Source organism: Brassica rapa, chromosome A02 (genome assembly GCF_000309985.2).
Source record: "Brassica rapa cultivar Chiifu-401-42 chromosome A02, CAAS_Brap_v3.01, whole genome shotgun sequence".
In the NCBI taxonomy this organism is placed as follows: Eukaryota; Viridiplantae; Streptophyta; class Magnoliopsida; order Brassicales; family Brassicaceae; genus Brassica; species Brassica rapa.
The window spans coordinates 3,875,379-3,900,067 of record NC_024796.2 but is presented as its reverse complement, the minus strand read 5'-3'; the positions used below and the strand labels follow the sequence as shown (position 1 = coordinate 3,900,067).

At 36.2% G+C, this 24,689-nt stretch overlaps 4 protein-coding genes across 7 annotated transcripts; 2 read left to right on the top strand and 2 right to left on the bottom strand.

Moving 5' to 3' along the window:
- Positions 1–3,570: 3,570 nt before the first annotated feature.
- LOC103851271 (protein SMG7) lies at positions 3,571–8,529 on the bottom strand. Of its 3 annotated transcripts, none has more exons than XM_018656785.2 (8): positions 8,382–8,529; positions 7,785–7,868; positions 6,977–7,588; positions 6,779–6,901; positions 6,447–6,661; positions 4,234–6,360; positions 4,029–4,159; positions 3,571–3,939 (listed from the first exon to the last, which is right to left on the bottom strand). In XM_018656785.2, the coding sequence occupies exons 2-6, from the start codon at positions 7,839–7,841 to the stop codon at positions 4,257–4,259; spliced, it is 3,111 nt and encodes a 1,036-aa protein (XP_018512301.1). In that variant the 5' UTR covers positions 7,842–7,868; positions 8,382–8,529; the 3' UTR covers positions 3,571–3,939; positions 4,029–4,159; positions 4,234–4,256. The 3 variants fall into 3 exon arrangements, with proteins under 3 accessions (XP_018512301.1, XP_018512299.1, XP_018512300.1); XM_018656783.2 differs by having other exon boundaries at positions 4,029–4,140; XM_018656784.2 differs by having other exon boundaries at positions 4,029–4,140; positions 7,785–7,841; positions 8,382–8,514.
- An 858-nt stretch (positions 8,530–9,387) lies between these two features.
- LOC103851270 (rho GTPase-activating protein 7) lies at positions 9,388–15,544 on the bottom strand. Of its 2 annotated transcripts, none has more exons than XM_009128110.3 (22): positions 15,178–15,544; positions 14,601–14,637; positions 14,383–14,459; positions 14,197–14,267; positions 14,045–14,123; positions 13,812–13,941; positions 13,593–13,712; positions 13,427–13,504; positions 13,257–13,312; positions 13,111–13,180; positions 12,945–13,032; positions 12,554–12,800; positions 12,255–12,473; positions 11,491–11,820; positions 11,298–11,347; positions 11,084–11,144; positions 10,918–11,001; positions 10,721–10,831; positions 10,483–10,637; positions 10,335–10,404; positions 10,053–10,247; positions 9,388–9,848 (listed from the first exon to the last, which is right to left on the bottom strand). In XM_009128110.3, exons 1-22 carry the CDS (start codon positions 15,238–15,240, stop codon positions 9,651–9,653), a joined length of 2,589 nt encoding a protein of 862 aa, XP_009126358.1. In that variant the 5' UTR covers positions 15,241–15,544; the 3' UTR covers positions 9,388–9,650. The 2 variants fall into 2 exon arrangements, with proteins under 2 accessions (XP_009126358.1, XP_009126359.1); XM_009128111.3 differs by having other exon boundaries at positions 10,335–10,401.
- A 3,231-nt stretch (positions 15,545–18,775) lies between these two features.
- Positions 18,776–22,107, top strand: LOC103851269 (protein CLT1, chloroplastic). The gene is made up of 10 exons (XM_009128109.3): positions 18,776–19,440; positions 19,997–20,142; positions 20,306–20,343; positions 20,539–20,654; positions 20,807–20,906; positions 20,991–21,026; positions 21,100–21,150; positions 21,246–21,369; positions 21,466–21,591; positions 21,723–22,107. The coding sequence occupies exons 1-10, from the start codon at positions 19,004–19,006 to the stop codon at positions 21,896–21,898; spliced, it is 1,350 nt and encodes a 449-aa protein (XP_009126357.1). The 5' UTR covers positions 18,776–19,003; the 3' UTR covers positions 21,899–22,107.
- Positions 22,108–22,627: 520 nt separating this feature from the next.
- LOC103851268 (rhodanese-like/PpiC domain-containing protein 12, chloroplastic) lies at positions 22,628–24,674 on the top strand. The gene is made up of 8 exons (XM_009128108.3): positions 22,628–22,899; positions 23,012–23,122; positions 23,254–23,345; positions 23,579–23,679; positions 23,758–23,862; positions 24,070–24,178; positions 24,352–24,402; positions 24,477–24,674. The coding sequence occupies exons 1-8, from the start codon at positions 22,671–22,673 to the stop codon at positions 24,555–24,557; spliced, it is 879 nt and encodes a 292-aa protein (XP_009126356.1). The 5' UTR covers positions 22,628–22,670; the 3' UTR covers positions 24,558–24,674.
- The last annotated feature ends 15 nt before the right edge of the window (positions 24,675–24,689 follow it).

The following is a 24,689-nucleotide window of genomic DNA, read 5'->3' as shown; positions in this document are numbered from 1 at the left end:
TGATCACGTTAATTTCGTTGACTTCGCTCTATTTTTTTTACAAGTTTAATAAATCAAACTATTTTTATCTTTTCTATTGTGTATATATATTATAAGCGTTAGGAACAAATGTTTTTAACAAAAACACAAATCATTGTTTATGCTATCTCTTATAAGATATTGAACCATGAAGTTTCCTATTTTATTCATTGTTTCTTGTGTTGTTTTGTTGCTCGTTTTGAGTTATCCTGAAGGTATATATTAATATATATTATGATTAATAATTTGCGAAAAATAGATATAGCAACCTGATTTTCAATTTTCTGCATCATCAAAAGAAAAACTGACTTTCTTATTTCTTATATAATTTTTTTCTTTGTTGATATACAACACTAGAAGCAAAAGCTGCTTCTAAAAGATGTGAGCAGAGAAACCTTTTTCCTGGGAAATGTGGAAATGATGGAATACAAAGTTGCCTCAGGGATTTCAAGAAACAGACCAAGAAGAGCCACATTATTGATCAATGTAGTAAATGTGAGAACCAAAAGTCCCCTAGTGGTTTAGAACAACGTCTATGCCATTGCAGTCACCCTTCCTCTAATTTTCCTTGCGTATGAATTCATTCATGGATCAATTATGGCATCCAATTTAAAAGGATATATAATTTTGTTTTCTTATTAATATTTACAGATGAATAAATTTTATAAATATTTTTATTAAAAATTATATTTGTTGGAAATTTTTAGTTATGATACTTTGACAGCATTATGTTTGGATCTAAAAACTTTTTTAAAAAATAATTTGCTTTTAATCATATGATTGGTGATGGTTAGTTGATGGAACTAAAAATTTTACGAGAATCAATACTAGAAGAAGTTAGTAACCATATAGACGTACTTAATTTATTTAAAAATTAGAGATTGTCAAGTTCAAAAAAAAAAATTAGAGATTGTTATCAAAATACGTAAATGGCGTATCGCATATTGTTTACTATTCTAATATTGATCTCTCCAACTGAAAGAAGCTTTTTAAAATTGAAACTGCTAAATTATATGTAGTCTAATCTGTCACAAAAGATTAAATGGGCTTGATTTGTTCATCTATGATTGTTGAATTTGATTACATGAGTTAATGAATGGTTTTGCAAGCAAAAATACAAGAAGACTATACTTTTAGTGTTCTAAATTTTCAGTTTTTATAAAAAATGATGAAATTCAATTGTTTTGTGAACATTTTATTTTCTTTAATTGTTTTGTAATTTTGGATAAAATATATAAGGGCAAAGATTTAAAATCTACCTTAACACAATATATATGTTACTCCACACTGAAGTCATGTCAAGTAATGATTTCTTTTTTTCTCCTCAATTGATTTCAGTTTTCTAAATTTTAATTTCAAAAATACGTTGCTATTTGTTTTTATATCACTATTTAGGATTGACAAAAAACAAACTCGAATCCGAAGAACCGAACCGATTCCAATCCAAAAAGGTATTACTAAACTCGAATCGAAATTAATTAAATATCTGAATTATTCAAAATTTTGGTATTTAGAACTAAAACCTAATCCGATCTGAACCAAAGTATTTCGGGTATTTGAATGTATCTGAAATAGATTTATCTACTTATATATATTAATTATTTTTAGATTTAATGTAGATAAAAACATCCATAATATATATGATACTTTTAAGTTGGTTTAGATACTTGAAAATATATACAAATAGTCAAAAATAAATATTTAAAATAGTTAAAGTATACTCAAAACACCAAAAATACTTAAAATAATTATTGATTATGTGTCCAAATATTTAAATCATACCAATTTATATGTTAAGTTTAGGTACTCCAACATATGTTATTCAAATTTATATGTAATATATTATTTTGTTTTTAGATTTTGGAAAATTTAGAGTATATAATGAATTTTAAAAAATTAAAAATATTTTAAATGGGTTATTCTAATCCAAATCGAACCCGCAAAGATCTGAACTGAACTCATACCAAAATTTAGAAATATATGAATTGGGCTAAAATATTTGATCCCAAAAACCCGAAACCCGAAACCCAAACAGACTTGTCCCAAACCCGAATAGATACCCGAACGCCCACCCCTACTCACTATTATATATCATATATGTGTCATCATATAATTAATCGTATTTTATAAGTACCATCATACAAGTAACCATATAATTAATAGTATTTTATATGTACCATCATATAAGTAATTACATATATTATATTTTAAAAAGTTTTATGTGAAATATAAAAATCATAATTTAAGTTGGTATTTGAAATTAAGCTTCGTATTGTATTTTTCTTATATATATTGAAAAAAAATTATAATGGTTATTTGCAAATATTTTAGTAAAAATCAATTTTTGAATATATGTATATTTTTGAATAATTTTTGATATAAATCAATTTTAAATTATTATTTTGATTTGAACTATGTATATCAAGTAACATAAGTTCATTACTTTTTAATATAACATAATGGACTTCCAATTTTTTTTAATAAAATAAGTACATTACTTTTTTTTTTAAATATACTACTTCTGTGTTTCCAAACAACATGGTTAATCATTTTTTATTTTTTATTCATGTTGCCAAACAAAAGTTTAAAGTACCTTTACTTTAATAAGATAGATGTATATGTAACTGAAGCTGGTTCGAAAAACAAAAAATGAATGCAATAACCATATACCCAAATAATAGTGTGTAGAGCGTTTTTAAGGCATGACAACAATAGTTTCTTCTTTTTAAAGATGAAGCACAAGTGATGAAAAAGATTAACCATATCTGGGAATGTCTAAGCAAATGGATTTCTTCCAGCGATTGCAACATCACCTTGTTCTGCTGGATTGCTAACATCCATGTTATGCAATAAGTCAAACGAAAGCACCTATCGGTTTATCGAACAAATCACTTCTTCATTCATTGCATAGAAGAGCAATACAACTCTTTCATAAAATCAAAGATGCTTGCCCTGCCATGCAATGCTAAGCCACCTGCATCATCAGTTTCTCAAGGAATTAGATAACTTTACAGGGTGATATTACGTGGAAGAGTCCATAGATTTGTTCATTTATTTCCATCTCAAAAATCCGACAATCTATTGGGTGAAAACCAAACTCAATTCTCGTTTGTAATGCATGAAAACTTCCTCGTGAAGAGCTTCCACGTACGTAGGAAAGCAGTATATATGTCTCATTATCTAATGCAACGATCGATGATTGTTTCAGTGAAACCATGCAGTGGAAAGACGACATACGTACGGATAGTCGTTGACAAATCAAGTGTGGGTGTAGGGAGTGAAGACTTAGCTGACTTAGCTCATTAAAATTCTTTTATTTTCTGCTAACACCGTTTCATGGGTTGATTGGTGAACAAAACAAAAGATAGAGAGATTAGGAGTGTTTTCACTGTCTTCTTTTAGTATAGTTTTGGGCGTTTTTCTCTTGTAAATTCTCTCTAAACTATAAAAGCACACGCTGCTCTGTTTCAATTTAAAAAAATGCTATCATTTGATGTTTGAACTGCAAACAACACTAAAGGTTAGGAGGAGGTTGTTGAACAAAGCAAGAAGGGTGTGAATAAGAGAAACGTCTTTTATTCAATCCCACTTGCATAGTTTTGACACAACTTATGATGTTCAACTTAAGAGAGAAAGATTCGAAAAGCGCACACAACAAATGAGAGCAAGACAAAGCAACCCAAGATAGAAAGATTCGCTGCAAGCAAACAGCTAAACATTATTCGCAAGAAAATAAATAAAAGATACAAGAGGATAAAAGTGTGCTTCATCCAGAGCGAGAGCTTATTCAATCATATGGTCTTAACATCTCCACTTCAAGTAGCAAGAGAAAGGCGCTTTACTCCCTATCAAATTCCCCAGAAACCATTCATTCTTGTTTACCATACATCTCTTTTCACCAACATGAGCTGTCTCCTGAATCTATCATCATCAATAAGCATTTCTAATGGTTAGGGTATTATATAAAACAATGATTAGGCTTTAGGACAAAAGGGTGAACAATGAGGAACCTGTCACGTAGGAAGTGACCCACAAGAAGCCAATGCTACATATACTCCAACAAGAGAGACTTCAACAGAACGAGCTGGAGTTAGGTAGCAGTAAACATTGCGTAACACTCACCTGGATCATTTCCAATTACCTAGTTCAGTACAACACGTATAAGAGCTTACAAAGCATTCAATAATTGGAAAGGAGCTTTCTGCCTGCTCTTACCGTGTTACTCTTCCATTGTGATTTCACACAAAGCGACGACTCGACCAACTGGGCTGTCCTTGATTTTGATCGGGGAGTTGAGCTGATTGATCGTTGTCTCTCTGAGGATGCTGAGCATAAGGAAATTCTGCTTGTGTCTGTGATGCAGGAGCTTGTTTTCCAGGGAACGGAAAGGTGGAAGGCCCGTTCAATCCATTGCCGGTACCCATGTGCTCTGGTTTCCCAGGAGATGCGTAATTCAAAGAACCGTTGAAACCGGTGCCTCGAGAAGACTGGCCTTGGTATCCATCCAACCAGCTGTAATCATCAACCTGTGGATTGTTGCCAGACATATCCGGACCAGGTGCAGGCTCCTTTACCACCTTAGAGGGGACAGGGTTAAACCCAGGTGGAGGGCCGAGATGCCTGGAGGCTCTACCGATTGGATTTTTTCTCGCTAATGAAGACTGCATACCCATGCCATCAGCAATAACTCCAGCAGATGAAACAGCATTGATATTGGGTGGCAACACAGCTTCGGGTGTTCGTGACTGAGAATATGGCATACCACCCATACCGTTGACATTGAAAGACTGGTGGATCGGCAATGAGTGTGCAGGGTAATAGGAAAATCCCTGGTTTCCTTGCATCTCGTTCCTCATCACAAGACCATTACCCATCTGAGCGAAACCAGATAGGCTCCTAGCAGCTTCATTTGGGAACCAGTTGCTACCACTAAGGGAAGTTGATTGTGGCTGGGCCGGTGCAGCATGTGAAACCTGTCCCTGAGTTTGTTGAAAGTGCACAGTCCGTGATTGCAGTGGTTGAAGTTGTGAGACCTGTGATTGATGTGGTTGAAGTCGTGAAGAAGCCAGCGATTGAGCTTGCTGAGGATGCACTGCTTGTGTCTGAGGTTGTTGCAACTGCATACCCTGAGACTGGGTTGACGGCAGAAGATGTCCCAGAAGGTTAGAACCAACAGACGCAGGCACTTGAACAGCTGCATTGCCTCTTGAGTGCTGAAGCATGTTTCCTTGAAAAGCTGCATCTGAAACACTCAGAGATTTTAAGTCTTCTCTCATCGTAGCAACTTGATCAGGTTTCCTGAAGCCTCCGTTAGGAACTTGATCAGGATTCCTCAAGCCTCCATTAGGAACATAGGTTTGGTCAGAAGCCCCATTCCTCTTCTCAGTAACTAGAGGTTTGAAAACAATTTCTTCTTCTTCATCATCTTCCTCATCCAAGTAAATCTGCTGATCTCGTTGCGTCACTGGCGTATTATGGTTCATCATTGCTTGGTTTTCTTGTAAAGCATTATCAGCTTCAGGTGGGTTTGAATGAGAATCCAGTAAGTCACCGGACGGTTTAACACCAACGAGAAACTTCTTCTTCTTTGAGTCAAAATAAACACAATTCTGATCAACCTTGATCACACTGGTCAATGCTTTCCCTGCTGCTAGGATCCTCTTAATACGAGCTTTCTTTTCCTTGGGCCCTTCAGTTCCAAAGGAATGTTTTCTTGAGAAATCGAGAATAGTCTGAGCTGGAAGCAATGGCAAGAATCCTCTTAATTCATAGTCCTCCCACAGAGCAAGTCGGTTTTCAGTTTCTCTTTCATCATACATGCTCATGTTTGAGAAGCAAGTCTCATCTTCGACATCATCAATATACATAGGCCCAAGCGACAAGAGTCGATTGAAGAAGGCAACACACTGGTTCCAAAAGCTGTTTCTCGCAGCAGCCAGTCTTTCATCCGGATCACTTCCCGATGCAATATCAGGACAACAGGCCAACCATTCAACAAAAACTAAGACACCAGGCAAGAAATAGCTTGACGAAGGATCACGCAGTTGCGCACACTGCTCTATTACGTGTCCAAGTAACTCGAAACTTGCTGTTAAGGAGTTTCTAGCAGGCTCCACACGCTGTACAATTTGCGCATATGACTGACCCTCTGTCTCTTTCTTAGGGTCTGTCCCTTTCTTAAGGTTATGGGCGCTGAATATAAGAATCGTCACGAGTCTAACAATGAAGAGTGCGCTGTCACTGGTGTCTTTGCCAAAAACCAGCACTTCCATTAAGCTTGAAGTAATCAGCTCTCGTAGACTGATGCTAGTGGAAGCAAGAACATCAAAGAATGTCTCCAGGCTGACAAAGACAAGTGGTAAATATTTTATATAAGAGAGCCAGTAACAGAATCTAGAACAAACTAAAATCAGAAATAAAGAGAATACCTTGTTCGGGTGAAAAGAATCCCGTTGAGACGTACAAATCTAATGCAGAATGCTTTAAGCATCTCATTTGCACTAGTTACTTTATCCTTCTCAGGAACAGAAGCCACGTTCGCATCTTCCGATGATTTGTCTTCGCCTTTACCTCTTCCTTTACCATTCGGCTTTGTAGATGAGTCTTTGGAAGCCGCAAGCAACTGGGCATAACTCTGACGATTCTGCTTAACCGTACAAAGAGGTAAAGTTACATTATATTTGAGTACTAAGAAAGTGAGAGGACCATGGCTATTATCCTAAGCGACTGAGATATTTAAAACATAAATTCGTTAGTTAACCTTTTCAAAAGCAACAATCAAGTTGTCACGGGCAGTGGGAAAAGGACTCTCCACAGCCAAGCTCCGGAAGTAACGATAAGTTGCTGCAAACTCATCCGCCGAATAAGAAGCAATTATAGCAAGCTGAGACATAGAGTTAATCTAATCAGAAACACTGTACATAGCTAATAAAAAGATCTCATCAGAAAGAGAGAGAACCTGATGATGTGGGTTTCCACTGGCTGGCAACAGAGAAGCTGCTTGCAAATAGTAACCCGAAGCAGCAGCATACTCTCGGTTCTTGGAATCTCCTCCCTCTCCATACAATCCTTTGTACCGAGCAAGATCACCAAGGTATATTAAGCAACGGTGACAAGACACCAAGCCTTTCTTAACTTGAGCCAGCTTCTTCCCATCCTTATCAGCCAAATTTTGACTCTCTTGATCATCGGAAAAGTAACCCAGGGGAAGACCATAGTTCGATCTAATTTTCAATATCATCTCATGGTAAAACCCAGTTGCTTCCGAAAGAAAAGTTCTGAACCTCAGCTTGACCCTCGCGACTCGTTCGGATATAGAAGGACCCTTTGCATTCTGAGCCGCACCGGAGCTACCAGAAGCCAAGACAGCATTGATGTTTGATCTGTACTCTTCAATCCGTTTGTAATGCAACTGCCACAGTGTAAACTCAATGGTGTGCTGCTCAGAGAAAGCATGATCTTCGAGAACGATAGCTTCGTAATTCTCGCGAATTTGCTGCCACAAATTGGGGTCAGACGTCGGGGTCCGAGACTGTGCAGCCTTCCTACGCTTGGCTTCCAACTCAATAGTCTGCAAAGAATGCATATATTGTCACTATAAAGAGGTCTACAAAACCATAGCCTCAAGTACAGAGACAAAACGGCCTTTATAACCCTACGATGAGCTAAAGACGAACTGATACAGCTTCCATTGTAAAAAAAACTACTCCAAAAACAATAATAAAGGTAAATTCACAGAGTTGTCAAAGTAAGAAAGAGAAGGAAACCTTATCGAATATGGATTGGGCTCGCTCCCATGGCGAGGAAGCAGTCTTTTTATCCATCTGCAAAGTCTCAAAATTGTCAACGACCTGAAATAAATAAATAAAAATCTCAGGCTAAAGCTATGCTGGTGTCATTATCTATAACAAAAAAAAACATATATAAGAAGCTTAAACAAAAGCAATCATTTAAAGAGCCAATAGATGATTTTAATCAGAGTTCCGTGAGCAGTTTCGATCAGTGTTAACACAAGAAGAAAACAAGTTCAAGTCAAAACCTTGAACAGAGAAAACAAGACCCTTTATAGAGAACATTCGATTGTACAAGTGATCAACCAGAGATAATGACGAATAACAAAAAAAAATTCGATTTAATAGAGTTGAAATCTACCAAAAAAATAATCAGGAAAAACCAAAATCAGGACCAACCCTATGAATCTATGTTACCCATAATCATGACTAAAAATTCTGCGAACGAGGAGGGTAATCAAAGCAGAATCAGCATCAATTTTGTAAAAAGGGGGAAAAAACAAAACAAAGCAACCAATAGCGAAATTGTGAAATAGGATACGAGAAAAGAGAGGGTTATAAACTCAATTTTACCAGATCTGCGAATGGCTATGCGACCATGACCATCGGTGAGAGATGGAGAAGCTAGGGTTTTTTTTTTCCAATGAGGAAAAAAAAAAGAGAGAAGGAGACGCGGTGATGTTGTATATTTGTCAAGGTCAGACTTTTCCTTAGTGTATATATACGAGACAGAAAAAAAAAATAGTGAACGAGGGAAAATAAGCTTTGACGACGTCGTTTCTTTGTCTTTTCCTTTTTCTCCCATAGTTTTCACTTCCTCTTCTTTTTTTTTTCACCGTCTATTTTTCCTTTTTACTTTCTTCAGTTATGAATTTCTTGAAAAAAGTTTGCCTAAACAAAAAATATATTTAAGAGACAAAAAAGAGGAAATTCCAAGCCTACATACAAATAAAAGCTCTGTAAATTCATAATGTTGAGATTATGATAATTTATTAATTTATGAAGTTTTTAATTTAAAGATACTCTCCTTGTTTAAATTTATATTTTAAAATATAATTTTATTTTTTCGACAAAAATATATAAATATATAAAAAATATACTTTTGTTTAGAAATTCTTTTTTAGTAATGATATTAAATTTACAAAAAAAATTAAAGATTTGGATTTCATCTATTTTTTAGATTGTTTGATATTATTTTATATATGGTGAATACATATCAGCATACAATTAACTTTTATATGTTGTTCAACAAAATAAAATATAAATTAGAGATGAAGTTTATTTTAAAGAAAATAAACAACAAAATGCGTTGTGTATGTTTATATAATTATATATATATATATATATATATATTAGTTTTATTTATATTTTAATAGAATCATATATTTATCTAAATTTTGTTAAATATTATTATTCTATTATCTTATCAAATCATATTTTAAATTACCCTAACTTAGAACAAGATATTTATTAATTTATAGAGTTTATACTACACTAATATCAACTTTTCAAAAGAAATCAGATCACAATAGTTTAGTTGGAGTCCAAACCGTCAAGACCATGTATATACAGCGTTTAATACTCACGGACTTTCACTTAATTGCCTGCTAGGGACCAACATGTATGTTAACACTTTATGAACAAAACTAATCTCACATAAGAATATGTTGTATTACACACAAAAAAAAATAAAAAAGGATTTTTATATACACACAAGATAGTTGCACAAAGAATGAGGTCATTGTCGTCTTCACAGTAGAAAATGAGCAGAACAAACATTATTCCATCACCGAAAGCATATACAGAGCAAACTCAGACTTTTCTTTACTCTTTCTCATGTTGTTAGTTCCAAGGTGGAGAAGATGGCCGGTGTATGAAATCTTGAGAAGAAGAAGACGTGCCGTAGTTGAGATCCAGGTTCTGCAGCTGCTCCATTAGCTGCGAACGTCTCTCCTTGAAGAAATCAAGTCGAGTTGTTAACTCTACCAATGCTGCTGACGCAGCCGCTGACGGATGATTAACCCTTGGGTACTCTGTTATCTGCCAAACAAACCGTTCATTTTTCAAGCATGTTAGTGTGCCTTGTCACTGACTAAACATGTTTCCTCTCAAAACTTCTAAAGGCAGAGAAGCATTCATGCATGTTTCTGTAGTTACCATTTTTTACAACTATCTATTTTGTGGAACTAATTCATAAACCAGATAAATTGATAGAGAATGATAATAATGAGCAGAAGAACTTACATCTAATGCTCTCGAAGTCGATGGAACAGAGGGAGAGGGAGAATCTACGCCTGAGAAATTGTCTATAGACATCTTTCCATAGTCTTCACTGCTTTTTGATTCTGGTGTTTGCTTACGAGATGGTTGCCTGCTATTGCCAACACCAAAAGATCCTGCTCCTTTACTATTTCTCCAATCCGCTCCCAGCACATTCTCCTGCAGCTCAAACATTAAAACTCTATTGGTTTAATCTTAACTATGCAAGACGATGATCGATGTAACATAAACACAAGTAAAAACTACCTCGTGTCTTTGTTTTCTTTCATGATTTACAAAGGCAAGAGTGGAATCAAAATCTTGCTGAAGAAACCTTCTGGAGAAAATACACAACATCGTATTAAAACAAAAATTTAGATAGTGAGGAAAGTAGAGTGAGAGTATTACAACTCACTTTTGAAGATACTGATGATTATCACGCGCATCTGAGAAAGAACCTAAGTTAGTCTGACGTTGCTGGTTAAGCTGCTGGTGAAGTTCTGCGACTTTCTGCTTCAGCCTGGCAACATCAGCCTCCGCAAGAGCAATTTCCTCAAGCTCAGCCCTCGTCTTCAAATGTACAAGGATGGTTAAGTATTTTAACTAAATGATCTGAAGAAAGATAACATTTCCATATAAATGTAAATACTTACTTTCGAATCCACACCATGTGAGCTGAAATGTCCAGAAGACATGCTCAAACCAACCTCCAGTGCTGCTCGGAGATCTCTCTCCGCTTGCAACTGCTCTTGTAATCTTGACACCTATATTAGTACTCCCCATCAAATCAGAATAAGATTTCTTTTGACTTTAGGATTAATTGTAGTAGAGAGAAGGGATTCATATATACATCTTGTTCAAGCGAAAAACGACGTTCGTGCAGTGCTTGCTTCCTTCTCTCTAAGCTAGCCTGTAATATTGCATTACCTCTGGCCTATAAACAATAATATTGACCCGTGTTAATGACTTTATGAAGTCCTAAAATAAAAATTTACAGCAGCAGAAGATTAATTTACCTCCTTTGCAATTCGTTGTCGTAGTTCATTTTTAGCTGTCTCGAGTCTCTGTATAGCAAGCCTACAAACAAATGATCAACCAATTAGTAATACAAAAACACCAAGCTAGTGTAATCTCACTGATAGATAATCAAAGTCATGCTGTTAAAAGAAACGTTCTCTCTCTCTACATATATATGGAGGTAGATAATACAGCCAAGAGTAGAAGTCTTACTCGTCTTCTCCTGAAGAATCAAACGATCCATCTGTGGATAACTTTCTTGCCTGTGACAAACAAAGATGAAAAGAAAATGTTATATGATTCTGCAAGGGTGACACTTATAACAAACTGGAGGAAAAGAGTTTTATATCATGCATCCAATTATACTTATAAGAACTATTTGATCAAGATAAGCAAAAACACATACACTGCCTCGACCCCAGAATGTTGAGCGCTTTGTATGAACAGACGAGGGAGTGCTCTTATTCACTGATTTCTCACTTGATGATTCAAGACCAGGAGAAGCAAAAGTACTTCCATGAGTGAGTTCGTTAAGGACCTTCCCTGATTGATAAGACTCGGTAACATTTACAAGACGTGAGTTTGTTGGATCATCACGTAGCTGCTCTCCAGCTTGTTGATCCGTGGAGTTGAAAAAATGATTTCTCACAAGATGATCTGTTCGTGCGTTTGAATTACGTATTGGACCATTTGTCTCTCTCGGTGATTCAATATCAGAGTCATCAGCAACGAATCCCTACAAAAAAATGTATCCAGCAATCATGAAATAATTAGTTTTTCTAGACTCTAATTCATTAGTATAGATAGCAGGAATAAGATACATCATAGTTCTAAAAATTGGTTTAGGAGGCAAATTGGTCTCAGCCAAAATGATTTTCTTAAAAGTCGATTTATATGACTCAAATCGGTTTAAACCATTCTAAATCGGTTTAATTCGGTTTAAACCGCTAAACTAATCAATAAGGTTGGTACAAATCCACATATTTGTCTAATTTATTTTGTTTTGTATATCTAATTTTGATAATTCATCAAAATAACTTTATAATTAAAATCAAAACTAGAATATATCTTATATAAATGTAAAAGATATATAAAACAAAACAATAATTTGGTATAGATACGTGAGCGCATTGAAGGAAGAGAGCTCAGACTGGGCTAAGGAGAACTAACCTTGTATTCATAAAGATCGCTGCATGTGCCTGCGCTGCTCTCACTCATTTTTCCACTCAACGCACGCTCATTATCATCATCATCTGTCACTGGTTCCACTTCATTCTCTTCATTACGGTAATCATTTTTCAGGTTGTTGTCATCATCACTAGAATCATCAGGCCCACTGTTTCCAATATGTGACTCGGTTGAAATGGAACATCTTTGAATATTTTCTTCCTGAAAAAAAAATGCAGATACTATAAGAGAAATACAACATCAATCAAATTCTGAATGAAACTATCTGAGAGCTGTCTTACATCGAAAATACTTCCATAATCCTCAAGGAGAGTAGTAATGATGGCTTGAGCGTTATTGGCAGCATTAGCAGCAGCAAGAAGCTGAGCAGAGTTGTCTTCACCACTATCATCAAACTCGTCCTCTAGATCACATTCACCAGCGAGTAGAGGACGTAAGAGGAGGGGAGCCATGCAAGCAGCTACAGCAGATGGACTCATTCGGTTTTCGTGGGAATGGGATGAGATTGTATGCATCATTTTCAGAATCCTGAAGGGTACAACGCAAACATGTAAAGGTTAAAGAAAACACCTTACAAATGATTCTTGAACATTGAATATATCTTATGAACTGTTAGCAGTCAGATTCAGCTATTGGCTCTAATCAGACCAGAAGAGAGATCTGGTAACATACCGTTGTAGTAGACGTCTATTAGGTTCAGGAAACGTTTCCGCCATAGCCGAGCGCAATGAACTAATGCGAGCTTCCTTAGACTCGATTCCTGATCCAGCAAAACCAATTAAAAGGAGCTTCAGCCAGATGTCCACTCCACAAGTATGAAGGAGGTAAGGGAACTCACTGTAAGCTTCCAGCAGCGCAGTGCAACAAGATGCTGAGACCGGAGAAGAAGGCAACTCTCTCAATACATGCTGCAAGTGAAATGAATGCCTAAGTATTGTGAGAATGCATTAATTAACAGAATAAGAAGTTGAGAAGAAACTACACCTTAATGCAGTCTCCAATAACATGCGGATCTTCATCGAAACTGAACTCAGTTTTCCCTACGTATTGTTTGGAGATGAACAAGGAAAAATAAGTAAGCTCTAGAACCAGGGAAGTCTAAGAACATATTATATTAGCATGACAAGATGTGTTTAAAACTTAATTATTGGTACCTTGTTCATATTCTTGAACTCTACGTTCCACCTCCTCCACATCCGCAGACTGTCTTAATATTCCTTCAATTTTAGTTCCTGAGGAGACAAAAGACAGCAAACTGATACCATTTAGGAAAGACCAGGCAATCAATAAAGCATGGTGATATTTTCCTCAAGAACTTACCATAGTTCTCAATAAACTGAAGAGCTTTCTCGAGAAACGATGGGCTTCCATCAATATCCTCAAGAGCAAGTAAGATTGGTCTTCCAACAACCAATGATTTTAATGGACGCTTATCCCTCCCTAGAAATTATGAACAATAAAAGAAAAATATATATTGATGTGAGATGCTTAGGCCAGAGCTGTAACATGGATTAGAACAAATATTTTGATGAAAGGAACCTTCGCTAGCCTCGTTAGTTTCAGGACGGAATATTCCATTATGACCCATGATGAGTGTTGCATTAGGGGCATGCGCAAGAGCCTGCTCAAGGGAAGTTTTCCACTCGCACAAATCTTCATACGTCTCAGCCTGTATCATCCAAGTTGGTCACAAATAGAGAAGTTAACAATAGAACAAAGATAGTTATTATAGAGTAAATGTATTTCAAAATTCGGTGCTGATGTTGAAGCACCTTAAGAGTGAAAGCTCTTCCATCACGCCCATCAGGAAACAATACGGTCAATAACTTCTTATCCTCTCGCACCACAACACTGAAAACGAAAATTAACTGTAAGTTGAACTCCATGTAGTTTTCTAATCAATTAGTGATATTATTTGTCATACCTTCCAGAGTTATTTAAGTCGATACCACCTAGAGTTATGTTAACTTCACCACCCTTTTGTGGTAGCGTACCCTGTGAAAATTTAGTATACAATTCTCATGATTCTTATCATACTTTAAAGGAGTAAGTCAACTACACTGATCAAAATCAATTGGGGGGAAAATGGCTGTATGGTTGTAATACTAACAGGGTCATTTTTGAAGAAGACCAAAGAAGAACGTGTGAGGATGAACCAGCGTTTCTTCCAAGACGTCCAACCCAATCCTGTTGAGCAAAAAAAACACCAAAAAAAAACGTTAAATGCACTATGTCATCCCAATAGCACAGGGAACTGAACAAGTGAACGAACATAAGTGAAATGTGACAACTTTAATAGAAGATTGGGACACAAGGATGGATGGATACCTTTCGAAGATATGAAAAGTGGACCACTCTTATAAACCTGTCAAAAAAATTGCGAGTTACATAAATATTAGTATCATCCTGCAGCTTAGTTATCAAATTTTACATTTTCGAAAACTATTTAAGAATATTTAATTTGTTTTCAGTTCATATTGGGTACCAGACATCCATCCAAAAATACTCAATCAGCCAATTAAACACCCTCACACATCTGTCATGTGTGATATTTCTATTAAACTGAGAAACTACTTCCCTGGATAAGAGTGTTTGGCTAAAAAGCACAGGAGCGATTACGGACTTAAAGAACACAAGGAACAGCTAATCAGAGCTTGTCACACTACTAATCAAAAGCCATGTGTACTCCAAAAAGAACCAATGTCTGATACTCTAATGCGGAGAATACAATCTACCAAACTCCAATCGCGTACAATAAAACTTGTTCTTTTTGTAGCAACTCTATAAGTAACCGAAATTCAGACAACTAACTAAAACCTTCAAACATAACTAAACAAATGAATTATTCACATAACGATAAAATGTATATCGAAAAAAGAAGAGAAGAAAAGAAGCCTCCATTTACCGTATTAGAAGCAGCAGCAGCACCTCGAGGCCGCTCCAAAGCAGCTAAAGAAGAAGCCTCCATTGCCTCAACAGCATAATCTCAGATCCAGCCTCGGGTTTCGATTTCACCTCAATAGAAACAGCAACAAACAATCTCCCAAAACCCCAATCTTCTCTCCTCCTCCTCCGACAAATTGAAGAATTATACGCAACAGTGCCGCCCAATTAACCGTCGCTCCGCCGCGAGATGTAAGAGCAGAAGATGATTTTAGGTGTTAGATAGAGGAAAGAAGAAGGGACATTGCTTTCCAGCTACTTCTGCTGTGTGATGAGAGAGAGAAAGAGATTGGGAGGGGCCATGAGTGTCGGAGAAGTCACGGGTCGGGTCTTGTTGGACTTAAGTCGTATTTAAATCGATCCAGCCAATCACTGTGCTCCACCTAGGCAACAGCTGGTATGATCCTCTTTCCGGATTAGGTGCTGCGTTTAGTTTAGTTTAGTTTAGTTCCACTCGTTACGACTCCATTCCCTTGTAAACGCATAATAATCTACTTTCTGGTTTAATTATTTATATCTACTTGTATGTAGAAGGAGATGGACTCTCCAATCTTGATTGATTTTTTTAACCATGTTGGATACAAATTTGTGCAAACACATTGCAATTTCTCTCACACACAAAACTCACATTTTGGCATGCTCTTGAGATCATAAGTTGAGATTCTACATCTGTATTTTTAAAATATTAACACTAATACATAAGATTTTTTGAGTAATCAACTCATAAATAAAAAAATAAAAACTACTAATTAGTTTTGCATTGGAGACATATAATAGACATGAATTTAAAACTTCAACATTGTTTGTTGGTCCAAATAAAATGAAAGATATTTCTTACCGATTCAAAGATGAACTGATTAAAAACACTATCTCGAATGGACATATTGAAAGTTTATTTATAGAAAAGTTTATTGAGACAATACTAAGTTGAAGTTATACAGAGCAGCTTTAGCTAAAACATCCACTGCAGAGTTCAAACATCTGAAGACATAAGAGAAATTAAGAGAGATAAAGGAGGAAGATAGATTCCCTTGTCCAAATTGATTGATTTCGTAGAGTTCAGTAACGTTTCGACTTTCGAGGTGAGCTGATTGATCAGCACTTGATTATCTGATTCGAGACAAATTTTGGAGAGTTAGAAAGCCTTGGCCTGAAGCAGAGCTTCGCGAACAGCTAAAACCTCGGCAATCAGCGGTGAATCCACAAAAAGTTCTGTCGTTGAGCCATGTCTTGTTTACAGAAACAAACACTTGGTTTTACAGAAACTAACACTAATATATAAGTGATTTTTGACAATTCAGTTATAGCTTATAGCCCCTTGATCTTGAATTAATTTGACACTTTTTCATGTTTGATGCGAGTTTTGTTCCTCTTTTTGTGTATCAATGTTCATCGTATTCATATTTGTGAACGTGTTGTGTTTGCAGTTATTATTTACTGATTATACACTATATTATACAGTCTACTGAGGTTTTTTTTTTTTTCTTTTTTTTTTGATCAATGAGGTTTTTTCTTTCACATGGAATCATTGAGGTAGAGAGGAAGAACTTCGTCTTGAAGATGATGAACCATAAATGGACAATTATGCATAGAGGAAGAACTTCGTCTTGAAGGTGATGAATCATAAATGGACAACTATGCCAACACAACCGTATTGAACATTTTTTGTCACATGTCATAAAATTTGGTTAGATTTACAACGTACGGATCCACCCGTTTTTTTTCTTCTGTAAGTCATGTGATCTTATCAAACGGAAAAATCGTGTATTTTGACAAATATGTGTCAAAAATGGTGGCTATACTTTTTTAATGTTTTTAGTCACATAGTGGACATATTATAATAATCAGATTTGATATAAAATACAAACATTTACAGTATTTTAAAGGCGTTGGACACCGTTGAATCAAGTTTGATGGCTGCATATGGATTCAATGCATGGAAATAGAATGGTGCATGGCAGTATAATAGAAAGCCCACATTATGAGCCTTATTTCAAGAAATTAACTAATAAAAGTATACTTACATCATGCCCATCCGTTTAGTTACAGATTCATGTAGTAGTTAATAATAATATACGTGGTATTTTAAATCAAAACTGACGATAAAATAATATTTCTTCCATTTCAAAAGGATGCATATTCAAGAAAGAAAAATTGTTTCAAAAAGATACTTATTTTATTTCACAATACATAATGTTTTAACTCATTACACAAAGATTAAAAATTCGATTTTTCTCCAAAAAATAACTTTGCAAATATAATTTAAAAATTATTGAACCAATTAAAAAAATAATTGCAAAATCTAATTAGTTACACAATTTTCATTAAAGTTAAAATAATATAAATATATCAAAACTTCAAAACATATCTATTTTGTAACAACAAACATTTTCTAAAAAATATCAACTATATGAAACAGATGGAGTATATTTTTTATATTTCCAGTGCAAATCTTGTCAATTAATAATAAAAACTTGTAAAATTCAAAAATATTAATTATATTTTTTTTAAATCTTATTGGTTTAAAAATATATGAAATATAAAATTACAAAAAACTGTACATTTATAACTATGTTTTAATATGTTTTATTAAAAAAATGTGAAAAATTCTAAAACATGTATTATTTTGAACAGGATGGAGTAAAACTGAATACATATGAAGAATTAAATGCATCGTATAATATTTGAACTGTTTAATGAAAACTCATTAATCTGATTTTGAAATATCCTTTAATATATCCAAAACAATACTATATAATAAATTCATGCCCTTCAATTATGAGTCATTACTAGGTGAACCCAGATATTTTAGTTTTTTTTTTGTATATAATCAGGAGACAATCAAAGTCTTGAACATAAGAAAGAGTGAATGTAGTGTGGAGTAGTCCATTCGCAAGATTTTCTAATAGATTTAGAGTGTGGCCCCACTTTAACTTGCAAAATTATTTTATTTTTTATATAATTTCATCTTCAAAAAATGACAATTTTTGTGAACTTATAACTTATAAGACAACTTTTCCTTAAAATGAGAACCACCATTAGCCCACCATCATTTGATTACGTATTTTAGTTGAATCATCAAACTAATCTGATTTCGATTGGTTCTTAAATGATAAACTTGACTTATGCCACATCACCCCCCCCCCCCCCCCCCCCCAACTTTAGATGGCTTGACTTATGCCACATCACACCCAACTTTAGATGAGAGCCCTTCTAATCAAGGATCTAAAGAAGATGTTACTTCCAACTAAATAAGACAATACAATCAACGAACGTGTGTTGGACTATACTATTAGTTTAGCACCAAAAAATTGAATGCTTTTGGATTAGTGGTTTATCATAGAAAAAGTTTGGTATTGTTGTGTCTTTAATTTCTCTCAGTTATAGCCTGATCAGAACTCTCGATTAAAAATGGTAAGGCAATACCAAATGTAGAGCCACTGAGACTACGCCGTGACAATTATGATTTGGCTGCGCCGCCACATTGTGATTTGGAAAAGGTGAAGCCGATTATTTTATAGGAGAAAAGAACACACACAAAAACGTAGCACATGTGGCATAGTCATCATCTACTTAACAAACTTTCTTTTTAAAGAATTTACAAATTGGCCCCAAAAGAAATAAAATTTACAAATTGACCTCAAACAGATTGAACGTAGCACAGGAGGTAGTTTCGTCTTTCGTGTGATGTCAGTATAAAGTAGTCGACACAATTACACCTCTCCTCTCACCTCTCCCTCTCTCTCTTCTCTCTTCTTGTTAATCTCTCCACCGAACCTGTTTAAACCATGGCGACGAGCTCCGGCCGGTTAATCGCCGGTTCGACGGTGTCGATGAGCTCAATCAAACGGCGCAATGCGAATCCACCTCAATCAATCTCCCTAATCTGTCGAAATCAAATACAAGGCGCACCGCCTCTCGTCCTCCTCCGGCCATCTCAACGGTCCAGGCCGTGGCCAATCGAGGCGGTTCCTTCCGCGAAGTTCTGGGACGGATCTGACGATTTCGAAGTCGCCAAGGAGGAGAAGGAGAAGAAGCCAGAGGCGTCGCCCGGTGGAAAAACCGACGATCACGCTCTCGCCGGAAAACACGACAGGACGACCGAGATAGTAATCGCGGCGGCGGTCACGGCGGCGCTGGGAGTGGGGAACCGCGTAATGTATAAGCTGGCGCTTATTCCTCTTAAACAATATCCCTTCTTCCTCGCTCAGCTTTCCACTTTCGGGTAAACGATTCCTCTCTCTGAAATGCTTAAAATTAGTATGTGGATTTGATTAAGTCAAGTTTAGATTTCAGATTATTGTTTTTGATTACATTCCGTAATCTAGTAATTGACGATTGTTGGATGTGGGAAAGTTGGTATATGTCGTATGTACTGTTTTGGAGAATGCGAATCTCAAATATTCGTATGCATTATAAAATTCTGTAATTGTCACAAGATTCTCTTTATGAACTGGGTCATAGTTGTCCACCGCTTTATTTTTTCTTTCGCGTACAGTATATAACTTTTTCCTCACGTGCCAGTTTCTCTGGGTCACCTACTTAAGAGTTAAAGAGTAGTTTTTTTATTACTGAGTCAATGACTTTCTCGTTGGATTTGCAGCAGTGAATTAATGACTTTTTGGTTGGATTTGTTCTAATACTTCTTTTTTGGTTCTGGTTGTTCAATGTGGACAAACATTGAACAATACTCAATTTCCTGAATGTATCTTGTTTTATATTAACAAGTATAATTTACAACTAATTTTTTTCTCTCTCTCTTTTCCATTTCCTTCTTGCAGGTATGTAGCTGTATACTTTTCTATACTGTATTTCAGATACCGAGCTGGGATTGTTACAAAAGAGATGCTATCAGTTCCGAAAATTCCATTTTTAATTGTTGGCATTTTGGAGTCTCTTGCTTTAACTTCGGGGATGGCTGCTGCAGGTATTTTTACATTGATTCTACCCTTAACATTTCATCCCCTTTCCCGTTTTCTGCTGTATACTTCTATCTGTTCGATGAAATTGCATCAAAACATTATTGATGCATGCAATACAGGAAAAACTAACCCTGTTTGTCTTGCTTACTCTCCTTTTTGTTGACTCAGCAAATCTCTCTGGACCATCTACTACAGTTTTATCTCAGGTTAGAAGCTTAAAACATTATTATCTCTATCTTCCATAAGTTCATAGTACAACATTAATTATCCTAAATTTCGTTTTGGTGTGTCAAAAGCTACTTCCCTCAAACTCTGTTTTTCTTGAATTATAGCTGATAAAAACATGGTTCTTCTCTGACAAATGTTTTAGAGTTAATTCTAGTCGTTTTATTACTTTGCAGACGTTTCTTATTTGGCAAATTCTATTCTCCATGGTTTTTCTCGGGAGGAGATATAGAATAAACCAACTATTTGGATGTGTTCTTGTAGCATTTGGTGTAATCGTCAGTGTGGCAAGGTTAGCCAGCTCGATTAACTTACTTGATATTGAAGTAACTTGGTTTCTTTTGTTAGACTTGTCATAGGACACAGCGTTGCCAGTTTAACAAGATATGTCATGTCAAGCATGTTTGGTTTAAGTAATAATTTTTTTTTTTTTGCATGTTCCAGTGGATCAGGGGCCGCTCATTCATTTAAAGATGCTGGAATATTTTGGAGTCTTCTTATGGTATTATCGTTTATGCTTCAAGGAGCAGATACAGTAATGAAGGTTTGTCAGTCATTAGCTAGTTGTATCGCCAACTACAAGATTTTTGGTTCTTCTCTCTTAACAGTAAATTTCATATCCTTGTAGGAAATCATCTTTATAGATAGCAAAAAGCGGTTGAAGGTAATTAAGCCGTCGAGACACTTCAACAGCATTTGCATTCTTTTTTGAATTCTGAAAGAAATTCGTATTACAGGGTGCTTCACTTGATCTCTTTGTTGTAAACTCATATGGTTCAATGTTCCAAGTAAGTGCTCTTTGTTTTCAGCATATGATCATTTTCTGTTGTTAGCAATCTATTTGCTAGCTAATGTGGCTGTTTCTGTGGTCAACTCAACCCAGGTTATATGCATTGCATTGCTTCTTCCTTTTCTTTCAAAACTTTGGGGCATACCGTTTTACCAACTACCAAGCTATCTAAAAGACGGAGGTGCTTGCTTTCTGAACATTGGTGCTAAAACAACAGGTTAGTTGATGTCTTCTGCCTCATGCTCGAGTATCTCCTTGTTTTTTTGTCTTCTGTGCAAAGCATTCAACACGCTCGGTTTGGTTTTGACAACAGGATGCGAAGGGGCGCCCCTTCTTCCGATAATGTTTGTAATGATGAACATGGCTTACAACATCTCTCTTCTACGCCTTATCAAGATCTCATCTGCTGTTGTGTCGTCTCTGGCATCCACCGTTTCAGGTACAACACTCCTCTCGTTATAGCCTTCTCTATCAAGCACACGGTCATCTCTGGTGTAACATCACTTAGAATATACATAAGATAAGCCTTTTCTAACAATACAGAATCTTGTGTTGGCTTTGGCTGTGCAGTGCCCATAGCGGTTTACTTCTTCACGCTTCCCTTACCGTACCTTGGAGTCGCATCTGCACTTCCAACAGGGTTCGTGGCAGGCACAGTGATACTCGTACTAGGCATGCTTCTATATGCGTGGACACCATCATCTCAAACTCCCGATTCGGTTATCCCCTCGTCCCCATCAACTTAAACGGGCAGGAGGAGGTTGATTTTGTAGCCTTGTTTGTTTGTTTGTTATTTTTCTATCTCAATCTCATTGTATGTAGCATATATGTCCTTTTTTGTCAATCAAGGAATAAGTTAGCTCATTATTTTGTAACAATTATTGACGGCTTTTTAGTTTGCTATTTGATTCGTATTCTTTCTGTCATGGTATATAAGGCGAGTCCCCTTGGATTATGAGCAAAGCATACCTTTTTTTTCTTTTGGCATCGGCAAAGCATACTTCGCAGAATTGTTTAATAAAACTATTTTACTGTGTGGAAGTCCCCTTAGTCCAGTGGTTTGATTAAGGGTTCATTAATACTTCTACACCAGGAGGTCTGGAGTTCAAACCCCAGAAAACGCAAATTATGCAGATCATGGAGAAAAAGGGTTACAAGAGGTCTTCAGCATGGTGCAAGGGCGTGTCATCGAACAAGGATCTCATAGGGCGGCTCGAGCGATGCAGTCAGACGTGCATTCTCATATGATGGTAGAATTGTCGGCTGTAGAATCGTCTATGTAATATTTCTCATCGTTGTAATACCATAATTAATCAGACGTTCAAAAAAAAAACTATTTTACTGTTTATTTCATAAAATTTTGTAATTGGTACAAAAAGAACCCAACATTCCGAGAATTACTCGAATATTGTGACAATAATAAGTAATTTTGTGTGGGACCCACAGTTACACTCTTAATAAGTGATAGCCTCTCACTCTTCCACATTCGAACTCGTTACCCCCTCTTGAGCCCCCACCATGTTTAGAGTGACTGGAATTCTATCGGCGGCGTCATCTCCGGCGGCAGCTTCTTTCTCCGCCGCTCTGAGACTCTCCGTTGTTCCCACTCTCGTTCTCGCATCTCCTCCACATCCCCGCTGGTTCTCGACATTCTCCCGTTCATTTCTCGGCGGACGGAAGCTCCAATCACGCATTCCTTCCCCGTACCAGATTAGGCTCTCTGGCTTCTCAACTCTCAAAGCGAGAGGTATCTAACTGTTTCTCCCCTTACGTTCTGTATCTCAATTCTCAAAGACTTGACTGCGAGCTTCTTCTAAGTTGATATATCTGTGAATGTATCTATATTTTTCTTGTTCCAGCTTCGTTTAGCAGTGGGAGTAATCCAACTAGAGAGATTCTGGTGCAGCATGTGCTTGTTAAGGAGGGTGATTCTGAGCTCTTTGCGGAACTCCAGAAGAGAATCTTGGATGGTTTGATTCCTTTATTCTCTTTTCATCCGTTTGATTCAAATGAGCTTAAGCGTTTATTTGACCATATTTACACAGGCCTGTAAAACTTATAAATTTATATTCTGATTTTCAAGTAATTGTTTGTTGTGAAGGTGAGGATATGAGTGAACTTGCAGCTGAGTACTCTATTTGTCCATCCAAAAAGGACGGTGGTTTACTTGGATGGGTCAAACTAGGTCAAATGGTAATGCCTCTCTTCAAAATAGTTATGAGATTGGTATTGGTATTGCATTGACACAGGCACTTGGGTGATGTAATAGTTCTTGCTCAATTATCTGTTAGTATTAACATTTCATGTGAAGATGGAACTAGTAGAATGTAACCAATGATAGAAGTAATTCTGCAATGTTTGAACAACTTTGGCAAGTTCCTGCTATAATTAGAGAATGACATAGACCACTTTTAAATTGCTTTCAGGTGCCAGAGTTTGAGGAAGCTGCGTTTAAAGCAGAGCTGAATCATGTGGTGACGTGTAAAACCCAATTTGGCTGGCACTTATTGCAAGTTCTATCTGAGAGGTATAACTCTTCTGTAAACCATCCTCTGACGTTTTCTACCCACACTGTTGTTGTAACGGGAAAGTATTATATTGACAGGGAACCTGTGAAAGATATTCAGGTGGAGGAGCTGCATTCCAAAATGCAAGATCCACTTTTCATGGAAGAGGCTCAGTTAGTTGACGTCAGAGAACCTGACGAGATGTAACTTCCTTTCTATTTCTCATCTTCACATAATACTTTTCCTTCGTCAGGACAAAGCTTCCTACTCTCCAAATTACAAAAATTATGATTTATGTGAAGTTTGCAAATTTTGTTTCTTCTGCAATTTAGATACACACTTTGATCTTAGAAGGACAGAGAATCCATAGTGGTTTGACATTGTTTTTTTTTCTTCACTACTTATACCAGAGCCAAAGCATCCTTGCCTGGATTTCAAGTGTTCCCACTCCGCCAATTTGAATCCTGGGCGCCAGAAATCACTTCAAAGCTGAACCCTGACAAGGATACATTCGCCATGGTATGTTGTTAAGTCTCATCCGCCAATGCATATGCTATAAGCTTGAAAAAAAGTTTAGTTGCTCAACTCTTACTTTGGTTTAATGATTTTAAGATGATATGACTAAAGAAACCTCCGATATTAAAATGATTCTTAAGTTCTGAGTCGTGGCCTTTGTTTCCTATATATGCAAGTGTAAGGCTGGTGGCAGGTCGTTGAATGTCGCAAACTGGCTGCTGTCTCAGGTAAAAAGCTGTTCCAGCTCCTTATCATATTAGTTTGTTAACATCCTGATGTGTTGTCTTGTCTTGTTTCACAGGGCTTCAAGAGTGTGTACACTGTGGCTGGTGGTATACAAGCCTATTCTCTCAAGGTCGACCCTTCAATTCCTACTTACTGAAACTAGAGCCTCATCCTATAATTTTCTCTCTTTTTCTTGTATTCTTATACCAAAATAATTACAAATCGTATATAATAAATTATACAATATAGTGTTCAAATTAGACATTATAATATACAAGCTAGCAACCTC